The sequence below is a fragment of the Coregonus clupeaformis genome, unplaced genomic scaffold, assembly GCF_020615455.1.
Source record: "Coregonus clupeaformis isolate EN_2021a unplaced genomic scaffold, ASM2061545v1 scaf2892, whole genome shotgun sequence".
NCBI classification, from domain to species: Eukaryota; Metazoa; Chordata; class Actinopteri; order Salmoniformes; family Salmonidae; genus Coregonus; species Coregonus clupeaformis.
The window spans coordinates 32,731-52,838 of record NW_025536346.1 but is presented as its reverse complement, the minus strand read 5'-3'; the positions used below and the strand labels follow the sequence as shown (position 1 = coordinate 52,838).

General features: G+C 43.8%; 2 protein-coding genes and 2 pseudogenes across 2 annotated transcripts; 2 read left to right on the top strand and 2 right to left on the bottom strand.

Annotated features, from left to right (window-relative positions):
- Positions 1–792: 792 nt before the first annotated feature.
- Positions 793–8,598, bottom strand: LOC121580105 (peroxisome assembly protein 26-like). Its single transcript, XM_041895154.2, has 6 exons — positions 8,579–8,598; positions 7,176–7,208; positions 2,632–2,772; positions 2,125–2,453; positions 1,896–2,036; positions 793–1,654 (listed from the first exon to the last, which is right to left on the bottom strand). The coding sequence occupies exons 1-6, from the start codon at positions 8,596–8,598 to the stop codon at positions 1,551–1,553; spliced, it is 768 nt and encodes a 255-aa protein (XP_041751088.2). The 3' UTR covers positions 793–1,550.
- Positions 8,599–8,831: 233 nt separating this feature from the next.
- Positions 8,832–11,455, top strand: LOC121579009 (small nuclear ribonucleoprotein F). The gene is made up of 4 exons (XM_041893297.2): positions 8,832–8,964; positions 10,011–10,136; positions 10,563–10,627; positions 11,150–11,455. The coding sequence occupies exons 1-4, from the start codon at positions 8,962–8,964 to the stop codon at positions 11,214–11,216; spliced, it is 261 nt and encodes an 86-aa protein (XP_041749231.1). The 5' UTR covers positions 8,832–8,961; the 3' UTR covers positions 11,217–11,455.
- A 178-nt stretch (positions 11,456–11,633) lies between these two features.
- LOC123489229 lies at positions 11,634–15,080 on the top strand (annotated as a pseudogene).
- A 2,866-nt stretch (positions 15,081–17,946) lies between these two features.
- On the bottom strand, positions 17,947–20,041 carry LOC123489228 (annotated as a pseudogene).
- Between the last annotated feature and the right edge of the window lie 67 nt (positions 20,042–20,108).

The window sequence follows — 20,108 nt, the reverse complement described above, 5'->3', positions numbered from 1 at the left end:
CTGCCGGTGAAGGAAAGGCGCCCTGTGTGAAAAATGCTGTTTTCCTATAGTTTTTTAAATTCTGATTTACTATATTTTTTCAGGTTTTCACTCAAAATCCACACTTTTTAGAAAAAACGACCATGGGAAAAATAAAAATATTTGGAGGGTGTAGTTGCCTTTTAATTCAATTTCTCACCTAGCAAGAGACCATTTGGCTAGCCGTGTTTCTGTACTGTACAATGTAGGCCTACATGGCAGAGTTAGCAAAACAAATGCCCTCCCAATTGATACAAACCATCATTATTTAATTCTGCCAGGTAGGCTGACTTTGCAGTCAACATTAAATTGGGAAGGTTTTTTGGGAAAGCCTATAGAAATGTTCATTCAAACCGCTCATGATGACTGAATTGCGCACTACAAAGATTCAACCAAGACTTCGGACCAAACTTTTTCAATGCATATCCATTGTTTCCTTAGTTAGCATATACTTGTAGATATAAGTTGAAACGTCTATTGTACTACATAATTGATACGGCGTATACCTTCACTATACTACTTGGATATGCATCAGTGGGGATTAAGAAGTAATACGCAATACCCACTGAAAGAAAAGCCCCCACTACACCACTGCTACCTAGTATACACTAGCTAGCTAGTACACACTACTAGCTAGTATACCTAGTATAATAATAATAATATGCCATTTAGCAGACGCTTTTATCCAAAGCGACTTACAGTCATGTGTGTATACATTTTTACATATGGGTAGTCCCGGGGATCGAACCCACTACCCTGGCGTTACAAGCGCCATGCTCTACCAATTGAGCTACAGAGGACCACATTGAGCTACAGAGGACCACAAGCTAGCTAGTACACACTACTAACTAGCTAGTACACATTACTAGCTAGCTAGTACACACTGGCTCGCTAATACATGCACCATTCAACCTGTCTGAGCCCGTATACCTCACAGCGTCTGTGTCCTGAGAAGGTATCTGCTGGAGCCAGACCCTATTGAAAGATACTGGACTCATGTATAATGAGAAGATTATAATTTTACCAATTAAAAATCTGTCAAAGTAAAAGTTATAATTTGTCTGACATGCATCTGATTTATAATTAGCTTGCCTCCATATAACAGTTATTTTGGACTGGGCCATTCATATCAACACAAAATGTGTCACCACACACACTCAATCGCTTTCTCGCTCGCTCACACGCACACATATATGGGAGCAACTGAATCTGCAACACCAGGGAAATTAATTCTGCCTGTTACTTTCACATTCTGCCTTCACAGCTATCCATGTTGTTCACATTCTGCCTTCACAGGTATCCATGTTGTTCACATTCTGCGTTCACAGGTATCCATGTTGCTCACAGTCTGCCTTCACAGGTATCCATGTTGTTCACATTCTGATATGACAGGTATCCATGTTGTTGTGGCTGGCAACAAAAGCACCCCTGATTTTCTCTCTTTATCTCAGTCAGTAATTCATATTTACATGATTAAGGGTCAACGGTGATCTCATGATGTCCCAGCACCAGGCTGTATGGTTTTACAGTTCTTAGCTCTGAGCTCTGGCTTGATAGTAAGGAGCAAACATGGCGTCCCACATCTGCTTCAGCATCTGCAGCAGCCGTGAGATCCAGGGGAAAGATGAGGGATGAGCTGTGGAGAAGCCAAGAATCATCATAACATTTCTGCTCTTTATGTTCTGATATCTATCTATCGCTGTTCAGCGCTTAGGTGCTTAAATACTGTAGGTAGGTTAGGTGCAATCAAAAGCTAGACAAAAGCTGTATGCTAAGTGCTAGACTAGTATTAACTAAAGCAACCACATTATTTGGATGTTGACAGTTTCTTTCAATGATTGAATAATAGGCTTACAACATTGTTTTTTGTTGTTTACCTGGATCCATCCGGACAAAAAGCATATAGAGAAGGACCACAGCCAGAAAGACTCTCCGAAGAGGGAATGACCCAGCACTGGCTACCGATAGTCCTCTGTTGAAAAGCCTAAGCAAGGCCTCAAGTTTCTGAATCACAGCACCTATAAAGCACAAACACACAGTCAGTGACACTGTCTGGCAGCATTAAAGTCAATACAAAGGGTTAATGTAACTGTAAGTGAGATGCACCTTGAGGTGTGTTAAGTCCAGCAGCCACCACCACAGGACTGGGGTTTGGACTAGGGCTTGGAGGTTGTTCTTGGCTGAGGTTCTCTTTATTCTCCACGATATCCAGTGCTGTTTGTTTCTGGTCCTCTGTGAATGAAATACCTCCCACCCCACCAGAAACCAACTCCCGTGCCTCTGTCATATGACCTAAAGGCACTAGAATATGCAGTAAATACAGCTCTGCTACAGTCCCAAATCCTGCCAATCTCCCATTGGATGGACAGCACAGCCAAACATTGCCTGCCTCCTGCATCATAGCTTGCTCACCCACTTTGGTGTATAGGAGTATGCTACAAAAATGAAGAGGGACATAGAGAAAAACATGACTTCAGGGTGAATTGGGGAATACATTTACATGCCAATTGAAAACATAGATCACAATGTGCAGTGTATGCAGTGTATAGCACTGTTATAAATGGTGTGCAAGAAATGAGTGCCTGCATATTAACCATATTAAATTTTCCTCACCACATCTGCATTATTTTGGCAGGTATTTTCTCAGGGCACTCATAATGCTGCAGAATCCATGCCAGTACACCAGGCCACTGATTGAGTTCAGCCAATGCTTGAATCCCCACAATGCAGATTGCAGCCTTCAACTCACCATACCTGAAAGTCAGATGGACAACGGTTTAGTCCAATAATGCAATGCAACAAGGACCATGTCATAAAAGCAGAGCAAATTATAAGAATTAGTACCCACTGTCTTGTTTTGTACGCTTTGTACAAAATTATAAAATGCAGGACGACAGGATATTTATAAACGTAGCTCTTTATTAACTAGCTATAACGTGCATGTCCATGTGTCTCTGGCCATGATCATCTTAGAATGACCTCACCACCTGGGTGGTCTTAACCAATCATTGCACAGTATGATGCATCCAATTACAATTCAGTATGGTGACACATATGAATATTACATCCCCCTTCTTTTAAAAAAAAGAAAAAATATGTGGAACAATAAAGCGTTTCTTTTGAATATATGCTCTGTAGTTTGAACTCGAGGTAAGTAACCATTTAAACTGCACCAACTGCATCAACATAACAGACAAACAATGATTCAGCATATTGTTATTTTTAGAACAAATATTTCTCAGCAACTCAGCTTTTCACTGTAGCAATGACATCTCAACATATCAAACAAATACAATACCAAAGCATTTCAAGTTAACTTTCAATAACAAGTTTACAGTCTGGAAACTGTTTTAGGCAGCGATCCGCCTACACCCTTTGACATTTCACAGGTCTAGGACAGCTCTAGGCTTGACCTCTCTTCCTGACCTTGTGTGATATGAAGCTGAGCATGCTTCTGTGTCAGTCAACAGTTCTTGTGGTGTTGCAGGTAAGTATGGTGTATGTTGTGTTGTGTCTGTGTTTAGTCTACCCCGTTCTTTTCAGGGGAACAGTTCATCTCGTCAGTGTGTTGTTCTTTTGTGTTCAGTAGGTGAACGACGATTGCGGCGGTACACCGCTCCTTCTGCGGTGCGAACGAGATATGAACGTTCAGTGTCAGCTGGTTGGATGACGACTGCTGGCTTCCAGTAGCCATGCTCCTGGATTCTAACTGACTCTCCGTCGTTCAGTGGTGGCAGTGGTCTGGCTGACCTGTCGTAGTATCGCTTTTGCTGTTGTTGTCTCTGTGCACGTTTTTGCATGCACTTCCTTGTAGCTGACGACCTCGGTTGCAGCTGCTGGTTGGTGCTGGGAAGGATTGAGCCGAAGTCTGCGGCTCATCAACAGCTGGGCTGGTGATTTGAAGTTGTCAACTGGAGTGTTGCGGTATTCAAGGAGACTGAGGTAGGGGTCTCTCTTGTCTGCTTTTGCTTTGTCCATGAGTGATTTAGCGATCTGCACAGATTTTTCAGCAAGGCCATTACTCTGAGGGTAATGTGGGCTTGTGGTGATGTGTGTGAACTCCCATGCTTTTGTGAAGGATTCAAACTCATTTGATTTGTAACAGGGCCCATTGTCAGATATTAAAGTCTCTACAATGCCATGCCTGGCAAAGGCTGCTTTCAGCTTGTGTATCACAGCTGCAGATGTGGTGCTGTGAAGCTTGTCGAGTTCGAAGTATCTGCTGTAGTAGTCCACTGTTATAATGTAGTCCTCGTTGTTCCACGTGAACAGATCGGTTGCCACGACTTGCCAGGGCCGGTCTGGGATACGGTGAGGTAACATTGGCTCTTTGGTGTTTGAGGGGGCGTCGTTCAAGACAGGTGGGGCATTTACCAACCATGTCCTCTATTTGTTTGCACATTCCGGGCCAAAACAAAATGTCCCGTGCTCTCTGTTTGCACTTTTCCATGCCCATGTGTCCAGCATGGATCTTTGTCAAAATCTCTTCTCTGAGACTGGTAGGAATGATGATTTTCTCTCCTTTGAAAATGATTCCGTTGATCTGTGATAGTTCGTCACGATGGTTCCAGAACTCTGAGACGCTCTGAGGGCATTTTCTCCTCTCCTCAGGCCATCCCTGACTGTATGACTTTCCTCAGCTGTGTGAGTTGTGTGTCTTTTTCTGTTTCTGCTCGGATCTCCTTCAGTTTTGTGTCACTAACTGGTAAGTTGCTGTACACAGTGTGCACCTGCATGTCCATGCCTTCACTGAGGCTGCTGTCCTTGTAGGTAAGAAACTTCCTGGAGAGTGTGTCTGCGACAGGGATGTCTTTGCCTGGACGGTGAGTGATTGTGAAGTCGTATTTTGTAGTTGAAGGATCATTCTCTGTAGCCTTGGCGGGGCTGCGGCTAACGGTTTCCTCATGATTGACTCCGAGGGGCTTGTGGTCTGATTCCACAATGACTTGTCGTCCATAGACATACTGATGGAAACGCTTACATCCGAACAGAATGGCATACAGCTCCTTTTCGATTTGAGCGTAGTTGATTTCACAGTCTGTGAGAGATTTGGAAGCGTGGCCGATGGGTTTTCCTTCTTGCAGTAGCACTGCCCCTAGTCCATACTTCGACGCGTCCACCTGGAGTCTGAGCTCTTTGTTGGGGTCGTAGTAGGCAAGGATTGGTCCTGGTTCTCTCATGATCAAGTCTTTCACTTTCTGGAAAGCGATGTCGTGTTGGTTGTCCCAGAGGAACTCACTGGACTGCTTTAGCAGCTGACGCAGGGTGCATTAGCATTGGAGAGGCTGGGTGCGAACTTGGCTAAGTAGTTGACCATGCCAAGCACTGTTTCCAGCTCTGCGCGGTTCTTTGGTGGCTCCATTTCCTTTATGGCTGAGATCTTCTGCGGATCTGGCTTGATTCCATTCGCTGTGAGAAGATGCCCGAAGTAGCTGACCTCTGTAGCGCCCGACTGTGCTCTTCTCGGGTTGAGCCGGACTCCTCTCTCGCGGGACCTTTGCAGCATCGCGTTGAGGTTTCTGTCGTGTTCCTCTTTGGTTCGACCATAGACAAGGATGTCGTCCACAATTGCCACGACTCCGTCGAGGCCTTCGTACACCTCGTCGATCTTTCGCTGAAACTCGTCTTGGGCTGAGATAATCCCAAAAAGGCAGGCGACGGAACCTGTAGCGTCCAAAGCGGTGTGTTGAACGTTGTGAGCTTAGATGACTCTTCTGTGAGCTTGATAGCCCAGTAGCCTGATCTGGCGTCCATGACACTGAAGTAGCGTGCGCCCGCTAGCTTGTGTGTGATGCCATCTAGCGTCGGTAAGGGGTAATGGGGGGCGTTTGATAGCCTTGTTCAAGTCTCTTGGGTCGAGACATACTCTGAGCTTGCCTGTGCGTGGTTTCTCCACCACCACTAACGCGTTGACCCAATCCGTCGGTTCTGTAACCTTGGTGACGATGTCAGATTGCTCCATGCTCTCCAACTCTTTCTTCAGACGGGCGCGGAGAGCAAGTGGAATCTTTCTCGGTGGGTAGATCACAGGGGTTGCGTCTGGGTTAAGGTGAATGGTACATTCTCCTGGGAATAGTCCTATTCCTGTAAAAACATCAGCAAACTCCTCCATGACATTCTCTATCTCTACTGGTGCTGTCACTGATAAAACTAGCTTGATAAGGTCCATGTCTAAACATGCTTTAAGACCCTAGCACTGCAGGTGCTCGAGTGTCAACAACGTAAAAGTCCAACATCATGTCCCTTTCCTTGTATTTGCATTTGAGAGTGCATGTGCCTTTTACTGGGAGCTGTTCACCACCATAACCAGTCAGTCTGCGCGTGGTGGGCTGTAGCTCACACTCAGATGTCAAGCTTCTGTACTTACTCAGAGGAATAATGTTTACTTGTGCACCAGTGTCTAGTTTGAATTTTAGCTCTGTGCCTTGTCTTCCTATCTCAATGTCAGCAAAGGCTTGCTCTGTCTCTGATATCTGACTTTTCTGTGTCACTGAATCAATAAACAGTTCATCAGCATTTGACTCTTTGATTGACATTTCATCTTCACTCACTGTATGTACTGTTTTTCCACGGTAAACTCTGCACACTTTTGCAAAGTGATTCCATTTTCCACATTTAGTACACTGTTTGCCTTTAGCTGGGCAATTCCCCTGTTCGCCATGCACTTTGTATCCACAATATCCACATGTTTTGGGGCGTTTGGAGTCTGTGTCGCTCTGTTTTGGAGTTCTGTCTGTCTCCGTTCTGAAACATGCTCTCTGGGCACTGGAGGTGTGCTTTGATGTCTGCCTGACTGCGTGCACTGCTTGTTCACGTGATGCGCTCATGCTGCCGCCTGAAATGGTTTTCATCTGAACCTGTGCTAGCTCGTGAGATCTGGCTATGTCGATAGCTTTGTCCAGCGTTAACTCTGATCCAACATTCAAAAGTTTCTCTCTCACTCGCGGTGATTGTATTCCAAATACAATACGGTCCCTGACCATCTCATCCTTGTTTGCATAATCACAGTCTTTCACAAGCAGACGCAGCTCAGTGACAAACTGTTCAAACGATTCACTAGCGCCTTGTACTTTCTCATGGAATTTGTACCTAGCGAAAATTGTATTGGTCTTTGGCAAAACATATGCTTCAAAACGATCGTAGTATGTTTTCAGTACCTTTGATTCAGCCTCGGTAAGTGTCCATGTGTTGTAAATGTCTCTCCCTTTTTCACCGATCCAGAGGAGCAGGTAGCTGCACTTTTCCTCTTCTCCTCTTTCCTTCAGAGGACCCGTGAACATCAGCTCCACATGCTGTTTGAACTTACGCCATGCATCGGGTAGATTTGTAGACCCCCAATCCATTCGAGGTGAAGGAACTCCAGCAAAATCCATCTTTTTAGTCCTTTTACTCTGACACCATGTCTTGTTTTGTACGCTTTGTACAAAATAATAAAATGCAGGACGACAGGATATTTATAAACGTAGCTCTTTATTAACTAGCTATAACGTGCATGTCCATGTGTCTCTGGCCATGATCATCTTAGAATGACCTCACCACCTGGGTGGTCTTAACCAATCATTGCACAGTATGATGCATCCAATTACAATTCAGTATGGTGACACATATGAATATTACACATCTCCAATCAAAAGTTAGATCTAGAATCGGCTTCCTATTTCGCAACAAAGCCTTCTTCACTCATGCTGCCAAACATGCCCTCGTAAAACTGACTATCCTACCGATCCTTGACTTCGGCGATGTCATTTACAAAATAGCCTCCAACACTCTACTCAGCAAATTGGATGTAGTCTATCACAGTGCTATCCGTTTTGTCACCAAAGCCCCATATACTACCTACTCACCATTGTGACCTGTACGCTCTTGTTGGCTGGCCCTCACTACATATTCGTCGCCAAACCCACTGGCTCCAGGTCATCTATAAATCACTGCTAGGCAAATCCCCGTCTTATCTTAGCTCACTGGTCACCATAGCAACACCCACCCGTAGTCTGCGCTCCAGCAGGTATATCTCACTGGTCATCCCCAAAGCCGACACCTCCTTTGGCCGCCATTCCTTCCAGTTCTCTGCTGCCAATGACTGGAACGAAATGCAAAAATCTCTGAAGCTGGAGACTCTTATCTCCCCTCACTACCTTTAAGCGTCAGTTGTCAGAGCACCTTACCGATCACTGCACCTTCCACAGCCATTCTGAAATTAGCCCACCCAACTACCTCATCCCCATATTGTTATTTATTTTGCTAATTTGCACCCCAGTATCTCTATTTGCACATCATATTTGCACATCTATCATTCCAGTGTTAATACGGAAATTGTAACTATTTTTGCACTATGGCCTATTTATTGCCTTACCTCCATAACTTACTACATTCGCACACACTGTATATATATTTTCTGTTGTATTTTTGACTTTATGTTTTGTTTACCCCGTATGTAACACTGCTTTGCTTTATCTTGGCCAGGTCGCAGTTGTAAATGAGAACTTGTTCTCAACTGGCTTACCTAGTTAAATAAAGGTGAAATAAAAAATAACTGCTTGAGGGCTCTATTGCCCCATACGTGTTCAGTTCACTACACATGTGCAGTCTTTTGAATAAAATGCAACCATTTGAAGATGGACATGGATAAATATTGCAGTTTACTGTCCTTTATTTATCTATAACATTTTCCGTTAAAACATCTGCCGCAATGAGCAATGAACATGGACATTTTAATCATGTCTCATGATTTGCGCCTCTCAGTACACTAGGTGGCGGTATATAAATAATTAGAGCTCTTCATCTCAATCGATGAACCTTTGTTTTGGGTCAAAGTTGAAAGGCTCCAGCTTCCTGGTTTCGGCGGCAATGCGTGCAAGCTAACAAGTCTGGACGTTTTTGTGTCGAAAAGATAGTAAATTACTAAGATATAATAGCGGGAATTGCACAACATTTTGCACAGCAATGGTGAGTGTTGATATTGTTGGTTATAATAAAATTGGCAGGATCTTTTGAAAGAAAAACGGATTAGCAGTTGAGTTGGTGCCTTTTTCCAGCAAGCTAACGTTATCCAATTCATTCATTGCAGTTGCAGTGAATGAGCAGCAAATAGAAGTCATGTTGCAGATACAAATCTAATGTGCGTATATCTGAGATGATTGACATCTGATCTTCCCTACCATTAACCTCTTAAGGATCTGACCCTTTTTTCAATTTTCGCCTAAAATGACATACCCAAATCTAACTGCCTGTAGCTCAGGACCTGAAGCAAGGATATGCATATTCTTGATACCATTTGAAAGGAAACACGTTGAAGTTTGTGGAAATGTGAAATTAATGTAGGAGAATATAAGACATTAGATTTTTTAAAAGATAATACAAACCAAAATACATGTTTTCTATTATATTTTTTGTTCCATCATCTTTGAAATGCAAGAGAAAGGCTACAATATAATATTGCAGTTTAGGCACAATTTAGATTTTGCCCACTAGATTGAAGCAGTGTGTGTGCAAAGTTTCAGATTGATCCAGTGAAGCATTGCAATACTGGACTATTTTTGTATCAAGTCTGCTCAATTGATACATTTTCAAGTACATAACTATAGAGAAAATACAAAAATGATATGATAATACGTTTACACACTCCCAGGAATGTCATACATGATGGATCATTAGCTTATACACTAACTTTTACACATCTAGAATCTAGATGGCGGGGTGGGTGTGGAGCCAGAGACAGCAGGGGTTCAAACTGTAGAACCCAGTTCCTACATTTTATATAAAAATAATTTTATCAAACAAAACTATGCTACATTTTATCTCTGAAACCCTTAGGATGACAAATCAGAGCAAGATTACTGAATGTAAGTACATTGCTGTTACTTACAACAGTCATGCTAATCACATTAGCACATATTAGCTCAACCGTCCCGTATACGGGACACCGATCCCGTAGAGGTTAAATGATTACCCATAACAATAATCCAACCTTCTTCCCGTTGCTGTGTGTGTAGAGTTTACCTCTGAACCCCAAGCCCTTCCTGAACGGACTGACAGGCAAGCCGGTGATGGTGAAGCTGAAGTGGGGGATGGAGTACAAGGGCTACCTAGTGTCTGTGGACAGCTACATGAACATGCAGGTGAGGGAGCACACCTGGACATAGGTGCTTTTAGCAACGCGGGTGTATTTACATACACTAGCGTTGCTTTCAACTGTATTGGGTTGTAAAAGAAAGTCAGTAGGAAGCCAGAAGTTAAAGACCATTCCATTTCAGCTTACTGTGCCGGTGGGCAGGACAGTTGATCATTATGACGGGGGAATTTGAAACAAAATATCTATGGGATGGTATTATTAAAGACTTTCCAAAAGTGGGTCTGTTCTAGACCCACTTCCTCTCTGCTTACCTCATGTCAAAATAAAAGTCCCCCACAAGTTATTAATTTTTTTGTCCACATATGACGCATGTGCAGAATTTATATTTTGCACCTAACCTGGACAGTGTGTGTGGCTGGTGCAGATTAATGCCTATGTACATTTCTGGTGTTTTTGTCATTGGTTTTGACAGTTGGCGAACACAGAAGAGTACGTGGATGGAGCGTTGGCTGGTCACCTTGGAGAAGTACTTGTTAGGTAAATAAGAGCCGTTTTCTGGATTGTCTAAAATGTTGCCTTCTGCCTCTTGTCCTTTAATCCTGAGGTGATCAAGATCGGCCATGACTGCATTTATGAAATACCTAACTCTGTTAGAGCAGTGACCTGGGGTGTATTCATTAGTGTAGACTGTTGCAACAAAAAGCGTTTTGCAACAAAAACAAGAGTTTCTTATTGGACAAGTTCAGGTAGGTCCCTCAAAGTCCCATCTCGGCTCGTTTGTTTCGTAGTAAATAATACCCAGTTCAAGAAAGGGAGGAGGGAAGGAAGAAAGTTTTTCTTGTTGAAATCAGATGTTTTATGCAATAGAATGCAAGTCTATATTCAGATTTTTTGGGGGGTTGGAACTGCAAGTCAACCCTTTCATGAATACCAGTAGAAATGTATTCTCCCTGGACTTCTGTGTCCAGCATACTTATGGTGTGACTGATGCAGGTGTTTCATGGTGGCTGTTCTCAGTGTAATTTTCTTAGATCTAAAGTGCATATTCTCTACCCACAGGTGCAATAATGTTTTATATATTAGAGGAGTAGAGGAAGAAGAGGAGGACGGAGAAATGAAAGAATGATGGAGAGGATGAGACTTGCAACTGAAGATCTGGATGAGTGTTGTGTTTGAATCTTTGTTTTTGCATTTTCACTATGTGGAAAATGGACTCTTGGGAAGCAAGTTAGCTTTATTTGTGTGAAACTTTCAAGGAAACAATTTTTTTTTTTTACTGTTTATGATCCAATATGATGTAGCTAATTACATTTATATCACTGTAGAAAAATAAATAAAATAATGGTTATTGTACCCTTTCCTAAACCTGCTGTCTGGTGGTATTATTACAGGTTTGTGAGGGAGCTGATTGATGTGGTGTCTCAACCTTATTAACAAACACTACACATTAAACAGAACCTGTCAATCAATGTACAGTATTCCTAATTTCCAAAGCCCAGCCCCGGACTTGGCTCGTGCACTTTGAACCCATGCTGCCCTCAAATATTAACTTTTCCCCAAACCACTAGAAAGTGACAGCGAGGCAACGTAGAAATAGAGGTGACTTACAAAAATACTTCACATTTTTAAGCTTAATTTCGACGACTATTTCAAAATGTCCAACAAACTTTTGGTAAAGAACGCGAAACAGGTGGTTTTAATTTGCAACAACGGTGAGAAGTTCCTGACGAAGGATGGGATGCAAAGGCTGTGTGTGATTGAGAACAGTAGTTTGGTTATCGGGAGGTAAATTGATTCATTGTATCATTAATGTCCGATTGGGCTGCAGTTTGCAACATTGTTTAATGTTCGATAGTTTGGCTACTAGTTAATGTTTGTTACAATTTGGTTAGAACGAGTTGACAGCGGCTGTCAAACTTCGCAGCGTACGGATTGCCCCAACGTGCTCTGAAAGTTATGTGAAAGCAAAACTTAATTTTGGCTAAACTAAACCAAATGTTATTCCATCGCAAACTATTGATTACAAGAGCTGTGTTTTTTTTTCGTCCAGCGACGGTCTGATAAAGGATATTGGACCAGCGAGCACCATTGATTTCCAATATGCAGGGGTCTCGTTTGATAAAGTCATCGATGCAACTGGCATGTGTGTCATTCCAGGCAAGTATCAGTGCAATACACCACCCTGGACAATAGGGGGCGGTAGATCTAGGCACACAGGTGTCAACATGGTTGTGCTATCTGGGATCCTTAACCCTAACCATAACCCTTTCCTAAACTTAACCCGTACCATTTTAAAATGTCAACTTCAACGGGGAAGGGACGTCCCAAGGATCCCGGATAGCAAGGACCATGTAAACATGGCCACGTTTATTTGTCAAACGGTGCAGATAGAAATGCCATGAATAGGGCAGACATTATTCTACATGTCAGAGCACAGGAGGTTGGTGGCACTTTAATTGGGGAGAACGGGCTTGTGGTAATGGCTGGAGCGGAATCAGTGGAATGGTATCAAACACATGTTTTCCAGGTGTTCGATGCCATTCCATTTGCTCTGTTCTGGCCATTTATTATGAGCTGTTCTCCACTCAGCAGCCTCCTGTGTGTCACAGAGCCATGTTTGGTCTACAAAGCATATTTTTATTTGAACGTTCCAAAACGTTAGATCCTGCCGAATGCTCCCCTGTTCTATTGATACAAATATTTGAAACATTGATATAGTGTTCTAGCATGTAGAGAATGAGGTTTTACAGAAATACAGCTGTGCTCATTGATTATTGTGTTTCAGGATTGGTTGATGCACACACCCACCCCGTATGGGCTGGAGACAGGGTGCATGAATTTGCCATGAAGGTAAATATGACTTCCATGGGTCCCATCCCCTCTCTGCCTCAACAGATTGTAATCTGACTCACCATTTAGAGTAAAAGTAAAGGTTTGTAGGGCTTCGTTTACACAAGCAGCCCAATTCTGATATTTTTTCCACTAATTGGTGGAAACTTTTGACCAATCACATCAGATCATTTCACACAAGCTCTTTTTTAGAGCTGATCTGATTGTTCAAAAGACCAATTAGTGAAAAATATCAGAATTAGGCTGCCTGTCAAAATGCAGCCTAGGTAATGCTGTGTGTGCCTACAGTTGGCCGGTGCCACCTACATGGATGTGCACCGTGCCGGAGGAGGGATCCACTTCACAGTGGAGCACACCCGGGCTGCTCTTGCCTCCACCCTGCTGGCCTCTCTGACAGGCAGGCTGGGTCGGATGCAGCGGGCAGGCACCACCTTGGTGGAGTGTAAGAGTGGCTATGGCCTGGAGCTGCAGACAGAGCTGAAGATGCTGGAGGTCATTGAGACGGCCAGACGTACCCTGCCAATCAATATATCGTCTACCTACTGTGGAGCACACGCAGTCCCTAAGTACTGAACACACACACTCTACACCATGCTGTTGAACACCCCCCCCATACTCCTGAACAGACCCACCTCACATCCACCCCGTCATGACCACTGTGTTACATTCACCCATACAGCTAACCCTACTGACTTTCATCCTCATTAGGTGTTATTAAATACCCACCCCTTCTAATTCTTTCCCAGGGGTAAGACTGTTGCCGAGGCGACAACAGACATCCTTCAGGTCCAGTTGCCAGCAGCTGCGTGAGCGTATGTCAACGGGGCCCTGAGGGTGGACAACATAGATGTGTTCTGTGAGCAGGGTGTGTTTGACCTGGCCTCCACATCCTCCATCCTGCAGGCCGGCCTGGACATGGGCCTCAACATCAACTTCCCCACGGAGACGAGCTGCACCCCATGAACTCTGCACAGGTACGCATCATCAACCTGCGCCTCTTTACTGTCACTGTGGTAACAACAGCTGGTTTAGTACCAGTACGTATTATTTAAATGTCTATGGTACTGTCCATCTCACTTAACCATTCCTGTATTGTGTGTGTGTGTTTTTCTCTGGTGGTGCTAGCTGGGGGCAGAGCTCGGTGCCTTGGCTATCAGTCACCTGGAGGAGGTGACAGATGAGGGCATCGCTGCCATGGCGACAGCTAAGACCGCTGCCGTCCTGCTCCCAACCACCGCTACATCCTGCGGTTAACCCAGCCGCGGGCCCGAGACATGCTGGATGCTGGGGTCATTGTTGCCCTGGGCAGTGACTTCAACCCTAATGCCTACTGTTGCTCTATGGTGGGTGATTGGAGGTGGGAGGAGTAGGGAAGTTAGGGGGGGAAAGATGGAGGGGGCTGTGGGGATAAGGTCAATGAGTTAGTGGGAGGAGAAGGCAAAAAGCCTCTCTGTAGCGATCCCTCTGTCATCATCTATTGATCCCTGTCTGTCTATCCCAGCCGGTGGTGATGCACCTGGCGTGTGTCAACATGAGGATGTCCATGCCCGAGGCTCTGGCCGCCGCCACCATCAACGCAGCCTACGCCCTGGGACGCTCTCACACGCACGGCTCCCTGGAGGTCAACAAACACGCCGACCTGCTGGTCCTCAACGCACCGCGGTAAAGTTGCTCTCAATAAATACTACTATATTCTAAGAGCTGGCTTCATTTAATGGTTAGACACCACAGTGTATGTTCCAGTTGACAGTTAAGTAATCTAGCTGCTGAAAGGTTATCTTGTAATTGTAGTGAGGACTGTGTATGGCATTGTCTAAAATGTAGTAGCTGTGTGAATGGAACCGGTTGTGTGAGTGAGACTGCCTAAGGTTGTGTTGATTGTGTGAGTGAGACTGCCTAAGGTTGTGTTGATTGTGTGAGTGTGGCTGACACTTTAGTGTAGATGTGTGTGTGTGTGGACTGACAGTGTTGTGTTGATGGTGTTGTCCGGCAGGTGGGAGCATCTCATCTACCAGTTAGGAGGACACCAGGAACTGATTCGCTACGTTGTCATCAGGGGCAACGTCGTCTCACAACAACGACAAAACCATGGACTTCTAACTCCAAAATTGGGTTTGGATAACTGACGTTCTTCCCCAGGCATAGTCACACACGGCCCTGTGGCCTTTGGACAGGGCTGTGTGTGTCTATAAATGGACACAGCTCACAGTCAAGGATTTGTAAATAGACAGTTAATATTAACCTGATATTCTATGTCTTGGTCAGTGGGGTATGTGAGTATGTGCTTTGAACCATGTGGTAACATTTGAGTATGGGCTTTGAACCATTGTTTCTGCAATATCCAAATGACTGTAGGGTTAATATCTAGGAAGTGTTGGTTAAAAAGAATGTGATTAAATGTTGTGCCTTTTTCTTACCATAAATAAAAGTCTCCATTCTTGCTCTGTCATCTATTTGCCCCAATTTAGGTTGGAGACCTTCTGACCCTTGGTTCCTCTCTTTCTTGCTCTGTTAATCTTTCGCCCTTCAGCTCTACACCCCTCCCCTTCTTGTCTCTCTCTGAGGTTGTAGGAGAGTTAGGAAAGCTAACACAGGCGAGGTGAGTGAATCATTTCAGTAGTTATTGAATCATTAGTGAGGAAGCTCAGCCTGTAGTCCCATACAGCTGTTCTATCTGCCAACTCAACTGATCAAGGATACCAGTAGTGTTGCAAAGGGACTGTGCTCAGTGTCTGAGGGTCAGAGAAAGCAGAGACTGCTTTTATAACCTTTGTAGGTTTTGAGGACTGGGAATCATTGTAGTTTGTTTAGCCATTGGGGTGGGGTAGACATGGGAGACCGCCAAGTTGAACATTGAGCTAAACGCTTGTGCATTTTTTTGTTTACAGACATGTTTATGTCAAATATATGAAGCGATGTGAGGATAGTGTGAAGGAATTGGTGGCTCAGTGGTAAGGATCTCGCCCTCCAACCATAGGATCCTTGGTTCCAGCCCCGTGCGGCACTGGAGCATGGTTGCGTGAATGGTGTTGCCACTCAAAGATGGTTATGGAGAAAAATCTCCAGAAAAAAAGTGGACACTTAGTATTTAAATGGAGAGTTGCCTATAGTTAAAAATGAAGTGTCCACTCTTTTCGGGAAATGTTCTCCATAACCACTGCTCTGAAGTCGCAGGGCACCCCAGGTTTTAACCACCCCTGCTTATTGCGCCACTGCCCTTGACTCACTGACTAGCAGAGTCCCAAGTAGGCAACCATGAGCCAGAGCCAGCAACTGGGTTTGAACTTACAACCCTGTGCTTATGGGGCAAGATCCTTACGCCTGAGCCACAGACTCCTTCACACTCCCCTCTATGTTTGACATGGAGAATTGTTGAAACGTACATAAAAGCACGAGATGAGGTTTGAACCCATAACGTCTTGGTAGGAGGCAGGGATTTAAGTACTGAGCCACTGACTGCTTCACATTTCTCCCTCTTCTCTTTGTGTAAGGGATAATCAATAAGAGGCTATGCGTTCTATGGAAAATAATGAACGACGTGGAAGTTATGTTCCACGAGGCGCTAGCGGAGTGGAACTGACCTTCCACAGAGTTGCATTATTTTCCAGAGAACGCATAGAGCCCCGAGTTGATTATCCCTTTTATACCATGGCTATAATTTAACACATTTGTCGCTAGAAATGTGTTCAACAGCCGTGGAAGTAGCTAGCAAGTTTTGTAGTTAGCGACAGTAGTTGCCTTGGTAACCAAACAAACAGATTTGCTGGTTTAGCTAACCAAACCATCAGTCCCAGCTTGCTATTATGAAAATCGAATTCAACAATGGCAATAATTTTTTCAATTTGCCCTTTTTTCCCCCTCAAACATATAACATGTGTGTATATTTATAGCCATTGAACTCTAAAATGCAAATATACCGTGTGTTATAGGGAAATAATGCACGCTCTAGAATGCCTTTCAAGCCAATCAGAAATGAGTATTCAATAATGCCATGGTATAATTATTTGATATTGAGTTGCAGATCTTGACTGAAGTGTAAGAGTTAAGGTTTGAACTCACAACTGCAGTGGTGCAAGGTGGAGATTTAACCCCTGAGCCAGACTCCTTCACACTTTTCTTTGTTTGACATTAAGAGTTGCAGAAATCCACACAAGTGTAAGAGTTGAGGTTTAAACCTGCAAACTCAAGGTTATGAGACAGGGGTTCTAACGATTGAGCCACAACCTCTTGCACATTCTCTTGAACATACAACCTCAGAATCATGAGGCAATCGAGGTGGCATTGGCATGTTTCTCCTGGGGCTCCAAGATGATGCTTTAGTAAACAGAATTTGAAAAAACTGCCAGCAATTTGACAGAATAAGCTTAACTTTTATTGAACACATCTCAGTAACACTGGTTTTACAAGAATAAATCCATACAATATATATAACTTCAGTCTGTTTTAAGGATTTCTAAGGCATGGAATCGAACCTCTTGTTCCCTTTACTCTTTTGTGTTCAAGCCATTCTATTCTGGATGACTGAGGGGTGTCTACTCCCACACACACAGCCACACAATCCAACCCCCCTTTCCTCACCCACCCTTAGTCCCCCATAACTGAACTAGAGCCGGGATTCAATCCGACTGCGGGTTGTCGACAACGCAGCTTTTAAAGGGTATTTCCGATTGCGCTATATGCTGCATTTGGGTCGTTCCACAAAATGATAACATTTTGGGTAGTGTAAATTGGTCAAAACAAACAATTTCACATAAGCGGTGTCACATTAAGCGGTAAAAAAAAAAATGCCAATAGTGTCTTTAAAGTAAAGGCTTGGACCGTAATAGTAGGTTTTCATCTTAAATCAGCCATAAATCCCCTTGAGACGGGAATGGACGCTGTTGTGCCACAGGGAGGGGCAAATGAATGCAAGATTGAATCCCGGCCAAGAACACTGATTATTAATAGTAAAGATGATCATTAAAAAAACATAATTGCCTTTGTGCACAAAATGATACAAGGGTGTGTAAATATAAACACTAAATAAAAAGCTGTTTTGTGACATGCGTGTCTCCTTTTAGAGTATAATTTTGTATAAAAGTAATAGGTCTCAAACCCTGTGTGTGTGTGTGTTAAGCTTCATACTTCTTCCCGGATCGGTGGATCTGCTGGTACAAAGTCATGGAGAAGGCCATACCCAGGAGCTGCAGACAGAAGGTCACATCAGTCACACTGCAACAACATCATTACATATACATCTGTATGTCTTCCTGTATGTACACACACCCCCCCTTACCTGTATGACCAGAACACACATGGCGATGGTTCCCAGCAGGTGTTTATTGTCATCCAGCCACTCCTCCACCTTCTCATAGCAACCCTGACAAGAGAGAAACAATCTTGAGAGGTGAAAAAGAATACACACACTCCTTGAAGGGAGAGATCAGACACACATTTTTAAACAAACACAAACTGACCTGTGTCCAGAACTGGTTGGTGGCATTGCGCCCACAGTCCTGGTAGATATCCTGGCAGCATCGGTCAGGAACCACCTTCTCCTGCAGGGCAGTGTGCCAGTCTATGTACCCATTCACCCCACAACAATGCCACTGACAGGGAGAAAGAGGAGACAGGGTTATATGTGCACCTCTCCCTTGATGGAATGCTATGTTATTAGTGTCAGTTGTATGGTAGCTCATTAGTAGTTAGGTACCATACCTCTGTCTGTATGGTGTTCCAGGCGTTGCGGGAGGCCAGCGTTGTTGTCGGTGCTGTACAGAGCAAGTCCCTCTTTCAGGTCCTGTCTGGCGTTCTCACTCACCTGCACACACAGTGGATCATGAGAAATGTAGGCAGAGGCACACAGAGCACTATGGGAACAGGAACCATAGGAGGAAGGATAAACAGGGTTTGAATTGACGGGTGGCTTCTAGAGAAGTCTTACCTTGTCTGTGTATGCGAAGAACAGGATGAGAAGGATCAGCTCCGCCAACAGAATAACCAACAACGTGATGAAAAACTACAGGGAACAATTGAGAGAGGCAGGTGAGGTTGCCAATGTTGGCAAGCAATGTAGTGTGGTGCATCATGGGTAGTATAGTTCACTCACACTCAGCAGCAGACACTTGTTGCTCCTTGATGGCACCCAGGCAACCCAGGGAAGCCTGTAACCATGATACAGCACCCAGGGTGATGATGAGGTTGGCGGCGGAGATGGAGGGGAAGGATGGTGATAGGGTGGCAAAGCTGCCCTGAGACACAGACAACCACACCCCCACACCCAACAAACCACAGCCCCCCAACTGAAAGAGGCAGAATAAAATATAAATAAATGTTTATCTTTACTCTTATCATTATTATACCGTTAGTATAGTATGATTTAATAATAAAATAGAACGCAGAATCAGAAGATCAATGTTTGAAAATTATGTCTATAGTGAGTTTGTTCACCCACCCAGAAGAGCAGGTTGAAAAGGAACAGCATGTATTTGACACAGCAGAGGCAGCCGCGAGCCATGGTGATGCTGTGACGATCTGCAAATAAAAGGGCAGTTTATATATGTAAAACTGTAGAAACCTCAAACAACCACAAAAGGGCAAAGTAATTTATGACAAGTTTTGTGAAGAATTTGCACGTTTCTGCCTTGCAAATGATCAGCGATCGACTACAATTCAAAGGTGACTGAAAATCTTGATTACTTCAAACACTGCTCTAACTTGTATCATTTTAGGAGTAACAACGGAGTGGATTTCACAGGTACTAGTAAATAGTAATACTGCACTCACCTCACTTGCGAAACTGTTGTAATTCCTCAAGAAACCACCAGTGCAGCGTTGGCAAAGTAAACAAATCTAAACTGGCAGGTATAGAAGGGTTGGTTGTTTAGCAACAAAACCAACGCTTGCACAACTGTAGGGCAAAACACGCGGGGTTGGCTTTAAAATGTTAACATATAAACTGCATTTCGTTTTCAAATGTTTATTGAAAACATAAATACATGTACATAATGAGCACTTGCTGTCTCTCAAATACATCGGTAAAGTTGTTGGTTAGCTTGCGAATTTGGGCCATATTAGCATTGACATCAAATCAGTCAAAACAAGACATGGTATCAATAACAAAATTAAAACGAGCCACGTACGATTCCCCACATGGCACTTGTCATTCTTGCTAGCAATCTGGCCACCC

What these genes read in the sequence shown, in the direction of transcription:
- LOC121579009 (XM_041893297.2), top strand. An exon ending in ACAGCTACATGAACATGCAG is followed by an intron (nt 10,137 to 10,562) that starts GTGAGGGAGCAC and finishes TGGTTTTGACAG; the next exon opens with TTGGCGAACACAGAAGAGTA. An exon ending in CTTGGAGAAGTACTTGTTAG is followed by an intron (nt 10,628 to 11,149) that starts GTAAATAAGAGC and finishes CTCTACCCACAG; the next exon opens with GTGCAATAATGTTTTATATA.
- LOC121580105 (XM_041895154.2), bottom strand. Translation starts at nt 8,598, where the DNA reads ATGTGTAGTGAACTGAACAC. An exon ending in TTACCGAGGCTGAATCAAAG is followed by an intron (nt 2,773 to 7,175) that starts GTACTGAAAACA and finishes TCTGACTTTCAG; the next exon opens with GTATGGTGAGTTGAAGGCTG. An exon ending in TTTTGTCCGGATGGATCCAG is followed by an intron (nt 1,655 to 1,895) that starts GTAAACAACAAA and finishes GCTTCTCCACAG; the next exon opens with CTCATCCCTCATCTTTCCCC.